Below are 15,687 nucleotides of genomic sequence, written 5' to 3'. Positions count from 1 at the left end.
GAATCCGTCCGGTGCTGGTTTATGAGACCAAAGAGGGTGCCCTTATCCAAATACATCTTCTGTTATCACTCGAAAGCTGATAAGGGTTTGGCTAATTCTTAACAAGCCGCCTTCCAAGTACGCCTACAACACAGTCCATGGTGCCACGGGCTGCGTAGGCACGATTGGAGAAGCTCTGTTCCTTCAACCTATATAGTATCATTGTCGTTTCAGTGGCCGTGGGGCCATAAACAGCAGTGTCCCATCATCACTGCGCCGACGGCCGGGCCCGGCCACCCCCGTCCCAATGGGCGGAGCGACTGGGTCCGGCCCCAGCGCGGCTCAGGTGCCGGCGGGAGCCCCGGGGCCGCCCCGCGGAATCGCCGGCAGCGCCCCGCGCCGCGCCCGCCCCCGCGGCCCCATTGGCCGCGCCGCTGCTCAAATAGAGCCGGGCGGGAGCCGGCCGCCGCCAGCGGGCAGCGAGCGGCGCGCCCGTCTGTCTGTTTGCAGCCGTCGGGGCCCGGGCGCCCCGCGATGAGCAGCCCCGATGCGGGCTACGCCAGCAGCGAGGAGCAGGCGCAGGGCCGGGGCGCGCTGCCCGCCATGATGCCGGCCCTGGGCCCGTGCCCCTGGGCGGAGGCGCTGAGCCCGCCGGGCGAGACCAAGGCGAAGGGCGAGGCGGGCACGACGGGCGGGCGCGGCAAGGGTGAGGCGCGGATCCGGCGCCCCATGAACGCCTTCATGGTGTGGGCGAAGGACGAGCGCAAGCGGCTGGCGCAGCAGAACCCGGACCTGCACAACGCCGAGCTCAGCAAGATGCTGGGTGAGCGCCGGGGCCGAGGGCCGGGGGGAGGGCGCGGGGCCGGGGCCGGGCTTCGGGCGGCCGCGGTGACGGTGCTGTGCGCGCAGGTAAATCGTGGAAGGCGCTGTCGCTGGCGGAGAAGCGGCCGTTCGTGGAGGAGGCGGAGCGTCTGCGGGTGCAGCACATGCAGGACCATCCCAACTACAAGTACCGGCCGCGGCGGCGGAAGCAGGTGAAGCGCCTGAAGCGTGCGGAGAGCGGCTTCCCGCAGCACGGCGCGGCCGAGGCGGCGCCGCCGGCGTTGGGCTCCGACGGAGGCGGCATCGGGACGTGCGCCGAGAGCCTGGCGCTGCCCTACGCGGAGCGCGGCTACGCGGCGGGGCCGGGGCGCTATCGGGACTGCCCGCCGCTGGGCGCCGCCTTCGACGGCTTCGGGCTTCCCACGCCGGACCCGTCCCCGCTGGACGCGGCGCACAGCGAGGCGCCGTTCTTCGCGCCGGGGCCGCACGACGAGTGCGCGCCGGGGCCCTACGTCGGCTACGGCCCGGCGGCGGCTGCGGCGGGAGACTTCTCGGCGGTGGGAGCGGGCGAGAGCCCCGCGGGGGCGGCGCTGCGGCGGCACCACCAGCACCCGCACCCCGCTGCCGGCGAGCTGGGGCCGGGCGGCCCGCTGCAGGGGCTGCTGGGCTGCCCGGCGCCGCCGCACTACTACGGGCAGCTGTGCCCGGGCCGCGGCCCGCCCGCTCCCGTGCCCGTGCCCGTGGCGCTGGGCGCGCAGCCGTCCCCGCCGCCCGAAGCCGCGGCGTGCCGGGAGCCGCTGGAGCACTTGCCGCAGGAGGAGCTGCTGGGCGAGGTGGACCGCAGCGAGTTCGAGCAGTACCTGCGCTTCGCCTGCAAGGCCGAGCTGGGGCCGCCCTTCGCGGGCCACGACGTGGCCGGGCTGGCGTCGCCCGAGGCCGCGGGGCCGCTCTCCGCCGTGGTGTCGGACGCTAGCAGCGCCGTCTATTACTGCGGCTACGCCGACGGCTGAGGGCTGCGGCGGCGCCGAAACTCCTCGCTCCTATTTATGTAATTTATTCGGATGCTGAGGACTGCCGGGACCGGGGTTCGCTCGGAATTCAGAGGGTGCCGCGGTCGCACCGCGCTCCGAACGATGCCAGGATCGCCGTCTCTGTCTCACCGCGAGGTGCAGTGTTCGTACCGTGGAACCCCTACGTGGCACACAGCGGGGATGTCATTCACAGCCGAGATCCTGGCGGAGATCGGGATGGTTTTGTAACGTTGTACAGAGTTCGGGTTTTTATATATTGGTCGTGTACAGAGTATTTTTGCACTTTTCCAAATAAAGTGACAATAATAAAACCTCCCCTCGTTATCTCCTCGCAGAGGTGCGATCGCGCTCTGCAGACTGCCACCGCTGCTCTTGCGCTGCTCCTGTGGGTGCCCCTGCAGTGAGGATTCGCCTCTGGTACAGGCTGCTGGTCGTCCCTGCCGTCCCACTGCTCCAGGTGTATGCGTAGTGTTCCATGTTCAGACTTTGTCTCCTCCCCTGTTTCTGATGTTCTGACCATTTATTTGGTAGGTTTCCGAGACGGCTGCGACCGATCCGACCACATTAAAACCTACGATGGCAGGGAGGTGCTCCTCTACAGCAGCACAATACGAGGAGCGCTCACGAACCCTCACTTTTAATTTCCTTAAAGTAATTCCTGTAACAGAATAATCTTGACTATCTTTGCCACTGGCAAATAGGCACTGCCAGGTGCAAGCTGCCCGCCATCGCTGAGCCTCCCGAGGCGTAGCCCCGCTGGCAGTGTGCAACACCTGCTAGAGGATCTCCCCTCCTCTACCCACCCGTTCCGGCTGCAGAGCTCTGTCCCAGCGCTGCGCTCCTGGCAGCCCCACCAGGTGCTCCCTTAAGGCTCCCACAGGTGCATGGCGGAAGCGGCGCTCAGCACACGAACGTGGGCAGCCCTCTCTGCTGGTCCGTGCTTACTCTGCACACAGAGCAGCGTCCAGATGGTGCCCGGGATATAAACAGTGCTTGAGCAGTGGCTGTGTTACTTTCCTCACAGTTTTAACCTACGGGGTTTGATTAAATTCACAAAAATCGTAGAATAGTTTGAGTTGGAAAGGACCCTTAAAGGTCATCTAGTCTAACTCCCCTACAGCAAACAGGGACATCTGCAGCTACATCAAGTTGCTCAAAGTCCTGTCCAGCTTGACCTTGATTGTCTCCAAAAATGGAGCATCCACCATTTCTCTGGGCAACCTGTGCCAGTGCCTCACCACCTTTATCATAAAACACCTTCTTATATCCAGTCTAAATCTCCCCTCTTTCTGTTTGAAAGCATTTCCCTTTGTCCTATCACCACAGACCCTGCTAAAGAGTTTGTCTCCTTCTTTCTTATAGCACCCCTTTAGATACTGAAGGGCCACTATCAGCTCTCCCTGAAACCTCTTCTCTAGGCTGAACAGCCCCAGCTCTCTCAGCCTGTCCTCATAGGGGAAATATTCCATCCCTTGGATCAATTATGTGGCCCTCCTTTGGACGCCCTCCAACAGGCCCATGTCTCTCCTGTACTGAGGACTCCACATGTGGACACACTACATCAGGTGAGGTCTCACCAGTGCAGGGCAGAGGGGCAGGATCACTTCCCTTGCCCTGCTGACTGTGCTGCTTTGGATGCAGACCAGGATACAGTTGGCTTTCCCGGCTGTGAGGACACACTGCTGGCTCATGTCCAGTTGCCATCCACCACTATCCCCAAATTCACTTTTCCCTTCACCCTATTCACGACTTTGTGGAGGAAAATCACTTCATTTGGTCTAGAACCAAATCACTCTAACGCTGTTGGTATGTTTGAGCATCTCCTGGCAGCGATTATCAATACACTGTGTTAAATAAACATGGTGATTAGGAAACAGGGCTGAATGCATCCTCTTTAGCTGATCACCAGCACCCGCAAATGAACCCCGTGTCTCCCTGTAGACGTGGAGCCCCTTCAGCGCCAGGGATGCCCGCGGGCACCGACAGCAGCCCTCAGGCCCGCTCCGATTATTTGCCTTAGCTGGGGCTGTGGGAGGGCTGCGGGTACCGCAAAACCGCGTACTGTCGGAGGACAACTCCGGCCTCTGATGTCCCTCGCCGGGCCGTAGGGATCTCGCTTGCTCCACTCTCGGCCCTCTGCTTCCGCTCCTCTTCTCCCGGGGAGGGCAGCGCGGCAGGTCGCTGAAGCGCCTCACAGAGGAAAAGGAACAGCGCGGCAGGTCGGGGAAAGTGGGATTTTCCGACGGTTTGGGTCGGACTTTTGGCTTTATATCAGCCCCCATAGTACGGCAGTGCCCGCTCTGCCCTGTCCCAAAGTATCTCCCAGCTCAGCCCCACCCCAGCGCGGGTGCCTCGGGGGCCCGAAGGAAGCCAGCATCCCTGCTCCAGTGTATCTGTCTCCCCCTGTACCAGACATAAACCTCCGGATCAGTGCAGCGCGGTTCGTGGGGTTAGCTTTAAGGTGCGCTCAATCACCACGAAGCCCGAAAGGGCAGAACCACAGAGCTGATCGGTGTCCCACCGCACATGACATCGCTCACCAGTTCCGTGCCTACTCTCACCACCCGCCGCGGCATCCCCGACACGAACCGCGGGAGGCGGGATCGGGCCGGAGCGACTGGGTCCGGCCCCAGCGCGGCTCAGGTGCCGGCGGGAGCCCCGGGGCCGCCCCGCGGAATCGCCGGCAGCGCCCCGCGCCGCGCCCGCCCCCGCGGCCCCATTGGCCGCGCCGCTGCTCAAATAGAGCCGGGCGGGAGCCGGCCGCCGCCAGCGGGCAGCGAGCGGCGCGCCCGTCTGTCTGTTTGCAGCCGTCGGGGCCCGGGCGCCCCGCGATGAGCAGCCCCGATGCGGGCTACGCCAGCAGCGAGGAGCAGGCGCAGGGCCGGGGCGCGCTGCCCGCCATGATGCCGGCCCTGGGCCCGTGCCCCTGGGCGGAGGCGCTGAGCCCGCCGGGCGAGGCCAAGGCGAAGGGCGAGACGGGCACGACGGGCGGGCGCGGCAAGGGCGAGGCGCGGATCCGGCGCCCCATGAACGCCTTCATGGTGTGGGCGAAGGACGAGCGCAAGCGGCTGGCGCAGCAGAACCCGGACCTGCACAACGCCGAGCTCAGCAAGATGCTGGGTGAGCGCCGGGGCCGAGGGCCGGGGGGAGGGCGCGGGGCCGGGGCCGGGCTTTGGGCGGCCGCGGTGACGGTGCTGTGCGCGCAGGTAAATCGTGGAAGGCGCTGTCGCTGGCGGAGAAGCGGCCGTTCGTGGAGGAGGCGGAGCGTCTGCGGGTGCAGCACATGCAGGACCATCCCAACTACAAGTACCGGCCGCGGCGGCGGAAGCAGGTGAAGCGCCTGAAGCGTGCGGAGAGCGGCTTCCCGCAGCACGGCGCGGCCGAGGCGGCGCCGCCGGCGTTGGGCTCCGACGGAGGCGGCATCGGGACGTGCGCCGAGAGCCTGGCGCTGCCCTACGCGGAGCGCGGCTACGCGGCGGGGCCGGGGCGCTATCGGGACTGCCCGCCGCTGGGCGCCGCCTTCGACGGCTTCGGGCTTCCCACGCCGGACCCGTCCCCGCTGGACGCGGCGCACGGCGAGGCGCCGTTCTTCGCGCCGGGGCCGCACGACGAGTGCGCGCCGGGGCCCTACGTCGGCTACGGCCCGGCGGCGGCTGCGGCGGGAGACTTCTCGGCGGTGGGAGCGGGCGAGAGCCCCGCGGGGGCGGCGCTGCGGCGGCACCACCAGCACCCGCACCAGCACCCGCACCCCGCTGCCGGCGAGCTGGGGCCGGGCGGCCCGCTGCAGGGGCTGCTGGGCTGCCCGGCGCCGCCGCACTACTACGGGCAGCTGTGCCCGGGCCGCGGCCCGCCCGCTCCCGTGCCCGTGGCGCTGGGCGCGCAGCCGTCCCCGCCGCCCGAAGCCGCGGCGTGCCGGGAGCCGCTGGAGCACTTGCCGCAGGAGGAGCTGCTGGGCGAGGTGGACCGCAGCGAGTTCGAGCAGTACCTGCGCTTCGCCTGCAAGGCCGAGCTGGGGCCGCCCTTCGCGGGCCACGACGTGGCCGGGCTGGCGTCGCCCGAGGCCGCGGGGCCGCTTTCCGCCGTGGTGTCGGACGCTAGCAGCGCCGTCTATTACTGCGGCTACGCCGACGGCTGAGGGCTGCGGCGGCGCCGAAACTCCTCGCTCCTGTTTCTGTAATTTATTGGACTCTTCTCGGGACGTTTTCGACAAGCCCGTCGGGGTTGGAAGTGCCGTAAGCGAGTAGCCTTGTTCCCAGGTGATCTCGCACTGGCATGCCTGTGTGGCTGCACTTCAGTTGTCATCCATACCCGAAATTAGCATCTTCCCTGCTGCATTGGTGCTGTTACTGTCTGCACGGTTTCCTCAGCTGATTTTACCTGTACTCTATTTATAGTTTTTTTTTTTTTTTTTTTTTTTATACTTAGGATAATAAATGGCTGTACAGCTCTTTCTGTCATTTTGTTTGGTCCTACGGTCCTGTAGGGAGACGCAGCGGCAACAAAAGCTGTCATGTCTTGAGGTGGAGTGAGGGAATTGCCGGTGCCGTGTCATGCTTCATTGCCATAACAGTTTCACTGAAGACGTTCGTCTCTGATGTAGCTGCGTTCCTGTTCCAGCGCTGTGTGGATGGAGCTGTGCCGACGTGTCTCCTCAAATCAGACATTATGTGACCATGCTGAGTTGAGATTTTATGTTGATTTGATTTCTGTTTTCTAATTGCTAGTTGGAATTTATGATTGTCATTAAATGCACTGGGGAAAATATCCTGCCCTGAGCTGTCATCTGTGACAGAAGGATCCAGGTAAATTTGAGATGCTGCTTTTAAAGGAACTTGTCGAATGTAGATGCCTGCAGACTCAAAGGTGATTTTGCTTTACATAGCGTTTCCTGCCAACTGTTTGCAACAACTCATAAATGACATCTATGCTGCATTTTCACGTGCTCTCACTTTCTGTCACCTACCCCTGAGTCAATGAAGGTTCTGTCTGTTAGGCTTCAGATTTCCTCTGGTAGGGTGTGGGATGCCCACATGCTCATCTCAGTTGCTCTCACCCAACTGCTCACATCCATTACCCGTTGAGGCAGGTGCTGCTTCACTGTTTGTTATGCCCCTGTGAGGTTTTTTGCCATCGTTAAGAATGGAGCTACACCCCTGTCTCACTATAACTGTGCTTATGCAGAAAGCATCCATGATGCTTTTGGTGATGCTTCCCATGGGAAGACGTTGGCCAGGGCCAACTGGTATTGACTAATTAGAATGTCAGAGACATTAATTCATAAGTGATGCTTGAAAAGTGCTATCACTGACATCTATAATAAATAATTTCAGCTAGAAATACTTTATTTTGCACTAGATTTTTAGTTTGCTGAATTGTCATTGAAGAAATCCAGCCAAGACTCTGATTATGTAATCCATGCTTAGCTTTGTAAAACTTATGGTAACTTTGGTCTATTATAATGGCCATTTGCTGAACACCTGTCACACATACAAAAGATCAGCTGAATTATTTTCAAATAATCTTGTAACTGCATACTTGAGCAAAGTGTGTTGTACTTTGGAGAAGTCATTTTATGTAGTTCGGAGGAAATCCTGGTTCTGTCCACTCCAGTGGAGTTGGGTTTTCAGAACTTTGTGTGTCTGTGAAATTGAAAAAGCTCATCTGCAGTTGCTGTAATTATGTAGACCTTTAATTGTAGCAAACACAAAATGTAGTTCTCCGAAGTATCATTAAATCGCCTTAACCTTGAGGTGACCATTTTTCTGCCTCCTTTGACCTTCTGGTGCTGGTTCCTTTTTCATTTGCTGTTTGCCTTTTTCTTAGACCTTTGTTCACCACCTGCATTAATTGAAGCAGAAACTGAGGAATGCCTCATCAAACACAGCATGTATCCCATCCTGTTAAAAGAGCCTGTGTTTGGCCTGAGACAAGGTGAAGATTAAGAAACAAACATTGTCAGTGGGTTTTTGAGTTAAAAGTTGAGGACAGCTGGGGATGTGCAGTAATTGGCTTGATTATTGTTTACATAATGAAGCTGTTACTTCAGCATCTTTGCTTTTGCTATAGTTTCCTTCTACTATGTTCTTTGCCTAGATGATATTCCTGTTGTTGTGCAAATTTGCTTTCTTCCTTTTGTGTAATATCTCTAACATTCCTACTGAGTTTGTACATCTTTTTTTTCTATTCATAGAATCATAGAATTGCTCAGGTTGGAAAAGACCTTAAAGATCGTAGAGTCCAACCACAACCTAACCATACTACCCTAACAACCCTCTGCTAAATCATGTCCCTGAGCACCACACCCAGTTTTTAAACCCATCCAGGGATGGTGACTCAACCACCTCCCTGGGGAGCCTATTCCAGTGCTTAACAACCCTTTCTGTAGAGAAGTTTTTCCTAATATCCAACCTAAACCTCCCCTGGTGCAATGAGGCCATTTCCCCTCATCCTGTCACCCATCACCAGTGCGAAGAGACCAACCTGGCTCTGGCTGCAATCACTTTCAGGAATTTGAAGAGAGCAATAAAGTCTTCCCTCGGCCTCCTTTTTCCCAGGCTAAACAGCCCCAGTTCCTTTAGTCACTTCTCCAGAGTCCAAGATTTTTTCCTTTGTCTGAAATCTGTTCATATGCTGTCCCCTTTCTGTAATTGCATCTCTCCTCCTTAGTGTAATCCTGATTCTCTTCCTGCCCCATCTGTGCCCTCCTTCTAATGCATGACATCCCTTCATCTCTTCTGTTCTTTTGCTGTGCTGGATGGTAGTTTCATTATGAGCTTCTTCTCTTGCTTTCCTGCTTCACATCTCATGCCCCAGTGTTCCTCATCACACGTTTTGGTTTTTATAGATTCCATTCTGGATTTTCACAGAGGACAATGCCAATCACATCTTTGACACTGAGCTTTGACACTGAGCTGATGCCTACCCTGGACTGAATATTAAATTGTACAGCAAAATGTTTTTAGGTTCAGTTTAATTTCTTTGAAAGAACAATTTTATTTTCAAAAGTGTATGGTGTTATTGGACTCTCCTGTACTCTTCTATAGCCAGCTGTTTGAGATGGAAAATCTGTGGTCCAAATACGTTACTGAGGATAAAGACAACTGACATTGTGTTCTTGAACTGGAAGGTCTGAGGACATCTGCGTCTGTATCGTGTTCAGCATCAGCTGAGCATTGTACTTGTGCATTGGACTATTTCTGAGAGATTTCTGAGGGCACTGATTTAGGAACTGCAATGTAATTTAGCTTTTGTACTGCTTCAAGCATAACATGGGTATTTTTCAAAAAATCCTACATAGGGATAATCCAGTATGTCTTGTGTTCACAGGCTACACTGAGCATGGTGAAGAGCTTCCCTTGTACAGCCTGGGTGCTCAGCTGCTGTGTGTGGCTGGGGCTTGCACCTGCAGAACCAACAGGAATGCTGTGGGAGGCGCAGACCAGAGCATGAGTCCTCCACTGTACTCCTTGTGGTCCTGCTGCACAATGAGGGCATGCACCTATGTGTATTGTACGTGCCAGTGTCTGGTGGTTCCAACTGTCCCAAGGAAGAATCAGAGCACATTTCTGGAATTTTTAAAGAGATTATGATTTCTTCTGTCATGATGAAAGAAGGGTCATCCTCTTTTCAAGCCACTGTATCTTCAGTCCAGTCCAGTAAATGGGAAATCTGGATATGGATGCTCTTAAATGCTTTAATCGTATATATAAAATAACTTTATTTGATTTTTATTACCTATTTTATTTTATTTTTATAGAGGCCACATTATTTTGTTTACATATTAATGTAGCAAAATTGATATTGTTCCTTTTGCAAACATTCTTTAAACTATTGATTTACCTATTGAAAAGCTTAGCCATTCTTAAATGAATGTGGATATTTAGATAAGGGAAATGCAAGAAGTGTTTTAGCAACCAAAATGCTAATGGCTGTATGCTGAATGATTACTAATCAGAACTGATAGATACATTTTAAATCCAGGTACAGTATGAGCTAGATAAACCTAGGCTAGTAGTGGAATAAAGCCAATTTAACTTAGTCAGCATAGTCCTAAATGATGATTAATTTATTCTTCTTGTCAGGGAAATTTATGAATAAGCCCTGGCTTACTCCAGTGATTTAAAAATATATTTAGTTAAATGAGTGCATGATTGTGTAGAAACAGGGGATTTCTCTGGGATGTTTTACTGCTCATGGAAGGCTTTCTGTCTGGAAATCAATTAGTACATTGTAACATTGATTTTTTTTTTGAGGTTAAGTGCAGTTTTAAGGTGTCTGCCTTAGACATAATTAAAGCATTAATGCATTTTACTCTACGTGTCATTTCCATTTGAAAGTGCCACAACTCTTAGAGTATTGGCTAAGGCTGAAAATAAAAACAAAAAAAGAAACTGAACCACAAAGGTTATGCCGTATCACCTGACATAAATGAAACAGATCACTCATGAGCAGTCATGATCAGTCACTGACAAACGCTGAAGTAGGTTTTGGAAACAACATTCATTAAAATCAAATTTCATCATGTAGCTGTTTAAAGTAGGATTTCACCGTGTTCTTTGTATTTAATAAGTGATGATTCCGAGGAAATAAATTTCCATCTTTTTCCTTATCAGAGAGAAAGCTTGTTTCATGGGGCATTCTACAGAGTTATCAGGGGAATATAGTTATTGTTCGCATAGAGGGTGGCAGCTCCATTTACCCACAGAGAATATATTTAGGTACCAGCAATCTTGGGTTCCTTCCAAGGCATTGTGGAGTTACACTGCAGTGTCTGATTTACTTTAAAGCTTCTTGTTACAGTTTAGGAGCAGAATTTATCCTGCACACATCCTGTTTAAAACAAAATTTTCTTCCCTGTTCAACAGAGATAAAGAATATTTTTTATGGGTAAAAATTGTGTCCAAATTAACTGGAAGGATGAACCCATAACTGTGAATTCATAGAACCATAGAATATTCATAGTTGCAATATCTCCATAAGGATCACCAAGTCCAACTCCTGACTCCACACAACTACCCCAAATCAAACCCTGTATGTGAGAATACTGCCCAAATGCTCATTGAACTCCAGCAGTTTGGGGCCATACCCCCTGCCCTGGGCAGCCAGTTCCATGCCCACCACCCTCTGGTGCAGACCCTTTCCCTAACCCCAGCTGCCCCTTCCCTGACACAGCTCCATGCTGTTCCCTCAGGCCCTGTCGCTGTGACACAGAGCAGAGCTCAGAGCTGCCTCTCTGCTCCCCATGAGGAGCTGCAGTCGCCATCAGGCCCCCTCTCAGTTCCTCTGCTCTGGGCTGAGCAAACCCAGGGACCTCAGCTGCTTCTCACACATCTTGCCTTCTAGACCCTTCACCATCTCTGTAGCTCTCCTGCAGACATTCTCTAACAGTTTTATGCCCTTCTTATATTGTGGTACCCAAACCACACTCTGCTTGAGGTGAGCAGTGCAGTGTGGTCAATCCCTTCCCTCACCCAGTGGCAGTGCTGGGCCTGGTGCAATCCAAGGTCACAATCGATCTCTTTAGCTACCAGGGCATTCTGTTAACTAGCGTTCAGATTGCTGTCAACCAGAACCCCCACATCCTTGCTTGTGGGGCTGATCCCCAGCATCTCATCCTTCAGCCTGTATGTATATCTGTAGCTGGCCCATCCCATGTGCAGAGTCCAGCACTTTGTCTCCTTAAACTTCATGCAAATGGTGATTGCTGGGCTTTCCAATTAGTCAAGATCTCTATGCAAGGCCTCTCTATCCTCAAGGGAGTCAAAAGTTCCTCCCAAATTAGAACTGTCCACAAACCGATTTAGTAAATCTTCAAGCCCTGTATCCAAGTTATTAATGAAAACACTGAAGAGAACTGACTCTAAAATGGAGCCCTATGAAACCCCACCAGTGCCTGAACACCAGCCATTGTAACCCCTATAACTCTTTGAGCCCAACCTGTCAGCAAAGAGTTCACCCATTCCACTATATATATTTTTTCTTTTCTTTTTTTTTTTTTTTTTTTTTTTTGTCCAGCTGATGGGCATTTTGTGCAGAAGGATGCTGGAAGAAACAGTATCAAAACTGATTGATACAATACAAATTCCAGTTTCAAATGCACAGAATGGTATTACTGATGGGACAAGACTCTAAGACACAGTATAGCTATGTAATCTTTTTCATGCTTCGAAAGGTATCACTTTTGTCAGTTACTGTGTGTGACTCTATGATTCCATGCATATTTTATCAAAATATCTATGTACATCCACTTTACTTGTATAAAATCAACAGCGAAATTCTCAGATGTTTTCTGTAAGAAATAGAAAGCAGCTCTGGTATCAGATTAATGCAATGTATCAATGTTTCATACTTTTGAATATGATGTCAGAAAGCGTAGTGTTACAAAATCACCAATATTATTCTAAGAATTTTGATTCAAAATGTGCTGGGCTTGCTTTAAGAGGAACAGATTTAATTCACCATTGAATTGGAATACAACACCTGTTTGTTATCAACACCTTTTCTTGATGAATGGAGTACTCAATTGGTTAAATCTGTAGAGAACTATTTAACACATAGGAAATAAGCTGGCATTTGTTAAGATGAAAGTGTTGCCATCTCAAGATTCAACCAGAATTTCCTATGGTATTCTGCTGCAAGCATTCTTTGAAAACAGACTGAGAAACTTGTATGAAAAGGCAAAAATAAGAGTAGATCTACCATTTCTGAATAGGTCAGAGCAGTATTTTAGGGGAAGAAGATACAAGGATTCTCTGAGACAGGTATGTTTAATCTATGCAAAAATAACCTAAAAATAACCACTTACAACACTTAAACCATTTCTTTTGAGCAGCTTCAGTCCAGATGGGTTAGTTGTACTCAGTGGTTTAACATATTTATGTAAGGAAGCTTATATAATCATTTGTAGTCTATTCTGGTAGGAAGATATAAAGAAATAGGCTTTGTCTTTCAAAACTCACACTTCATCCTTATAAATTTAAATTGATTTTCAGGACAGACAATTCTCCAAGCAACCTGTCAGTCATTGAAACAATTCCTCTAGAAATTTGAGAGCCTTGACGTGATGGAAAATAAAGGATCTGAACAAAAATTTGCATCAAGTAAGTACATCAAGCTCTGGGCACCACTGCTAAATCACAGCAAAGAAAATGTTCAATTAGAAAATCCTGTGTCAGGGCTTTAACTTGAGTGACAAATCTGATATTGTAGTACCACAAATGTTTTTCATGGTGTCAAAGCCAATAACACTGATTCAAGGCAAAATATATGCACTTATAGACTTCAATCCGGTTTTGCTCTGACAACAGTGTCAATAGAACTGTAGGTGGAGCAACTTATCTGAGTTTTTGTCAGCTCCGAGAGCTTCTCGTGGTAGCTGTAGTTGTGCAAGTGCCTGAAACTCCAGGTGGCGCCTGAGAGGTAGCCTCCAATGCGTCAGTGTTGTCTAAGAAGTCAGAGAAAAGCAGCTCAGTACTACTCAAGGCTTGGGTTTTTGCAGCACCTCCCTCTGTAATCAATGAAATATTGCACTGTGTGTAGTCTGTGCTTAGAAGCAGAGAGCAGACCACTTTCTTGTTTTGCTAAATAAATCTAGTGTTAGCAGAATGTAAGCGATCCGATGTGACACCATGTTATTTCTTTTGATAGGGGCCTGTGAGTTCTTAAGGATGAACTGGACATGAATATGCTTTCATTCCTAACAACTTCAGTGCTCCTGCCAGTCAGGATGAGCTATTTGGATTTTCAGAATCACAGCACGGTTGGGGTTGGATGAGTCTGCTAGTTCAAGGCCCAACTCCCGGTCCAGTGAGGACAATACAGATCAGGGGGCCAAGGTCTGTGTCTAGGTGGTTGCTGAAGATCTTCAAGGAGGAGACTCCACAGCCTCTGGGTATAGAAGGAATGCTACCACCAAAACTTCAGCCTTGGAGGGAACAGATTTCAGGCTGCTCAGGAAGCTTACTTAGTAGGGTCCCCAGAAAACTGGTTTTGAAGGCATTGGTGTCCATCAGTACTGGTTACTGTTAAGTGCAGCCTCCTAAGAGCACAGGAAATAGGCAATTCCAAAATGTTGAACGGAGTTCTTCTAGAGGTTAGGTAGAAAATGTATGGCTGCTGGAAGCCAGGAGTTGCACATAATGGTCCTTATGGGTCTCTTCCAGCTTGGGATATTCTATGACTTTTCTAGCCAACTTGTGCCAGTGCTCAGTCACCTGCAACAGCACAGAAATGCTGCCTGGTGTTCAGAGGGTACCTCTTGAGTTCCAGTTTGTGCCCATAGCCTCTTGTCCTGGCACTGGGCACCATTGAACAGAACCTGGTTTTGTCCTCTTTGCATTTCCCTTTTTATATACATTAAATGGGACCTCCTTGAGCATTCTGTCAGTCTCAGCTCCTTCAGCCTCTCCTCCTAGAAGTGCTTGGTATACCCAGGCTAATTTGGAATGAGTACCTATTGCTGTCAAAATAGATGCCCTACTAACAATTCACTCAATAGGAGCTTACTGCTGTAGTGAAGCTGCCTGCTGCAGTAACAGCATGACATGTTCAAACTTGTTCAGTTGCCTGACAGCCTTGACGTATTTGCTCTGTTTCCTCTATTTGTACAATGGTCTGTGGCTACAACACACATCCTTGGACATGAATTTTCATTTTAAAGTTCCCAAATAGCCTTCATAAAACTTGTGTGCGTGTAACCCCAGTATTACAGAAATAACTATATAAATCCCAAGCTTCAGAAGGGGAGCATGTTTTACATCTAACTGCTCTTCCTAACTCAGAATCAATTTGTTTATTGTATTTTAGTTTGGATTTACTTTATGCAACATTGCAATATTACTGCTTTACATAAGAAAAAAAAATATTGGCTGCACTGAGTCTCTGGAGATGTTTAAAAACCGTTTGGATGTGGTGCTCACAGAGATGATTTAGCAGAGGGTTGTTGGAGTTAGGATAGAATGGTAGGTTGTGGTTGGACTTGATGATCTTTAAGGTTTTGCAGTCTGTGCAATGCTATGATTCTGTAGTGAAGATGTTAAGTCTTGGCTTGAAACAGTGATTGAGCACCTGGTGGGAAGGCAGGGCCTACCCAGGAGAACTCAGGTGCATGCAGTGTGCTCATTTAAGGGCTGGCAGTGCAGGAAGGTGCATATAAAATGAGAATTTTCCCTTAAATGGTATATAATAAATTTCCTAGACTCCTGCTGTGTAACCTATGCTGCTTCCAACTTCTCCTGATGAGCAACTTGGCAACCGTACTTTTTCCTCTTTCTTGGTGAAGAACTGTTGCCTTCACTGCTCCATTTCCTCCATTGCTCACTCCACTATCCAACACCTTCAGAAAATATTGCCAGTTGTGAGTTACAAACAATCTGCCTTTCATATTGGTTTTCAATGATCAATCTTTTTTTTCAATAGTAAGATTATTGTTTGTGTCATAGTGATGCTGCCATTAGTGGCAATTCTTTTTTTTGTTGTTGATGTTGTTGGAAACTGGATGTTGTTGATGATCTACAACCACAATAAATGCTTTTTCAGAAAGTTATCAGGGAGGCTTTTAAGCCAGTCACTTCTGTCAGTTTTAATATTCTTGTGTTTTACAGAGGTTAGAGATCTGAAAGGGATCTTTCCATGTGTAAAATTGTGTTGCTGTTCCATGGAGAGGAGCTTGACAAACTGACTTTGTAGACAAAGACATACTGTGGTATGTACTAATCTTTTCAGATGCTTCTTTCTTCAGAATCTTACAATACTATTTTTGCTCATGGTTTAGAGGAAAGGACCAAATGTCGTAATAACTGAACAGTGTTTCAAACATTTTATAACTGGGTGCCAGGAAAGTTACCTTTGTCTTTGA

The 15,687-nt window shown here is 50.8% G+C and overlaps 3 protein-coding genes across 4 annotated transcripts in view; all 3 read left to right on the top strand.

The window, feature by feature from the left end:
• The first annotated feature begins 458 nt into the window (after positions 1-458).
• On the top strand, positions 459-2,720 carry LOC125691133 (transcription factor SOX-17-like). Its single transcript, XM_048940127.1, has 2 exons — positions 459-802; positions 889-2,720. The coding sequence occupies exons 1-2, from the start codon at positions 514-516 to the stop codon at positions 1,809-1,811; spliced, it is 1,212 nt and encodes a 403-aa protein (XP_048796084.1). The 5' UTR covers positions 459-513; the 3' UTR covers positions 1,812-2,720.
• Positions 2,721-4,610: 1,890 nt separating this feature from the next.
• Positions 4,611-10,675, top strand: LOC125691132 (transcription factor SOX-17-like). Its single transcript, XM_048940126.1, has 2 exons — positions 4,611-4,952; positions 5,039-10,675. The coding sequence occupies exons 1-2, from the start codon at positions 4,664-4,666 to the stop codon at positions 5,965-5,967; spliced, it is 1,218 nt and encodes a 405-aa protein (XP_048796083.1). The 5' UTR covers positions 4,611-4,663; the 3' UTR covers positions 5,968-10,675.
• Positions 10,676-12,251: 1,576 nt separating this feature from the next.
• LOC125691128 (lipoxygenase homology domain-containing protein 1-like) overlaps positions 12,252-15,687 on the top strand; it is a 221,619-nt gene continuing 218,183 nt past the window's right edge. For both annotated transcript variants that reach the window (XM_048940117.1, XM_048940118.1), the window contains exons 1-2: positions 12,252-12,592; positions 12,824-12,931. The gene's annotated coding sequence lies outside the window, so the exon portion shown is untranslated. The remainder of the gene's footprint in view (positions 12,593-12,823; positions 12,932-15,687) is intronic.

Source organism: Lagopus muta, chromosome 3, assembly GCF_023343835.1.
Source record: "Lagopus muta isolate bLagMut1 chromosome 3, bLagMut1 primary, whole genome shotgun sequence".
Classification (NCBI taxonomy): domain Eukaryota; kingdom Metazoa; phylum Chordata; class Aves; order Galliformes; family Phasianidae; genus Lagopus; species Lagopus muta.
This window is presented reverse-complemented; position numbering and strand designations above follow the sequence as displayed.

Excerpts from the sequence above, each read along its gene's own strand:
- LOC125691132 (XM_048940126.1), top strand. The coding sequence starts at position 4,664 with ATGAGCAGCCCCGATGCGGGCTACGCCAGCAGCGAGGAGCAGGCGCAG. Across the intron at positions 4,953-5,038 it reads CGAGCTCAGCAAGATGCTGG|GTAAATCGTGGAAGGCGCTG; the intron begins GTGAGCGCCGGG and ends CTGTGCGCGCAG.
- LOC125691133 (XM_048940127.1), top strand. The coding sequence starts at position 514 with ATGAGCAGCCCCGATGCGGGCTACGCCAGCAGCGAGGAGCAGGCGCAG. Across the intron at positions 803-888 it reads CGAGCTCAGCAAGATGCTGG|GTAAATCGTGGAAGGCGCTG; the intron begins GTGAGCGCCGGG and ends CTGTGCGCGCAG.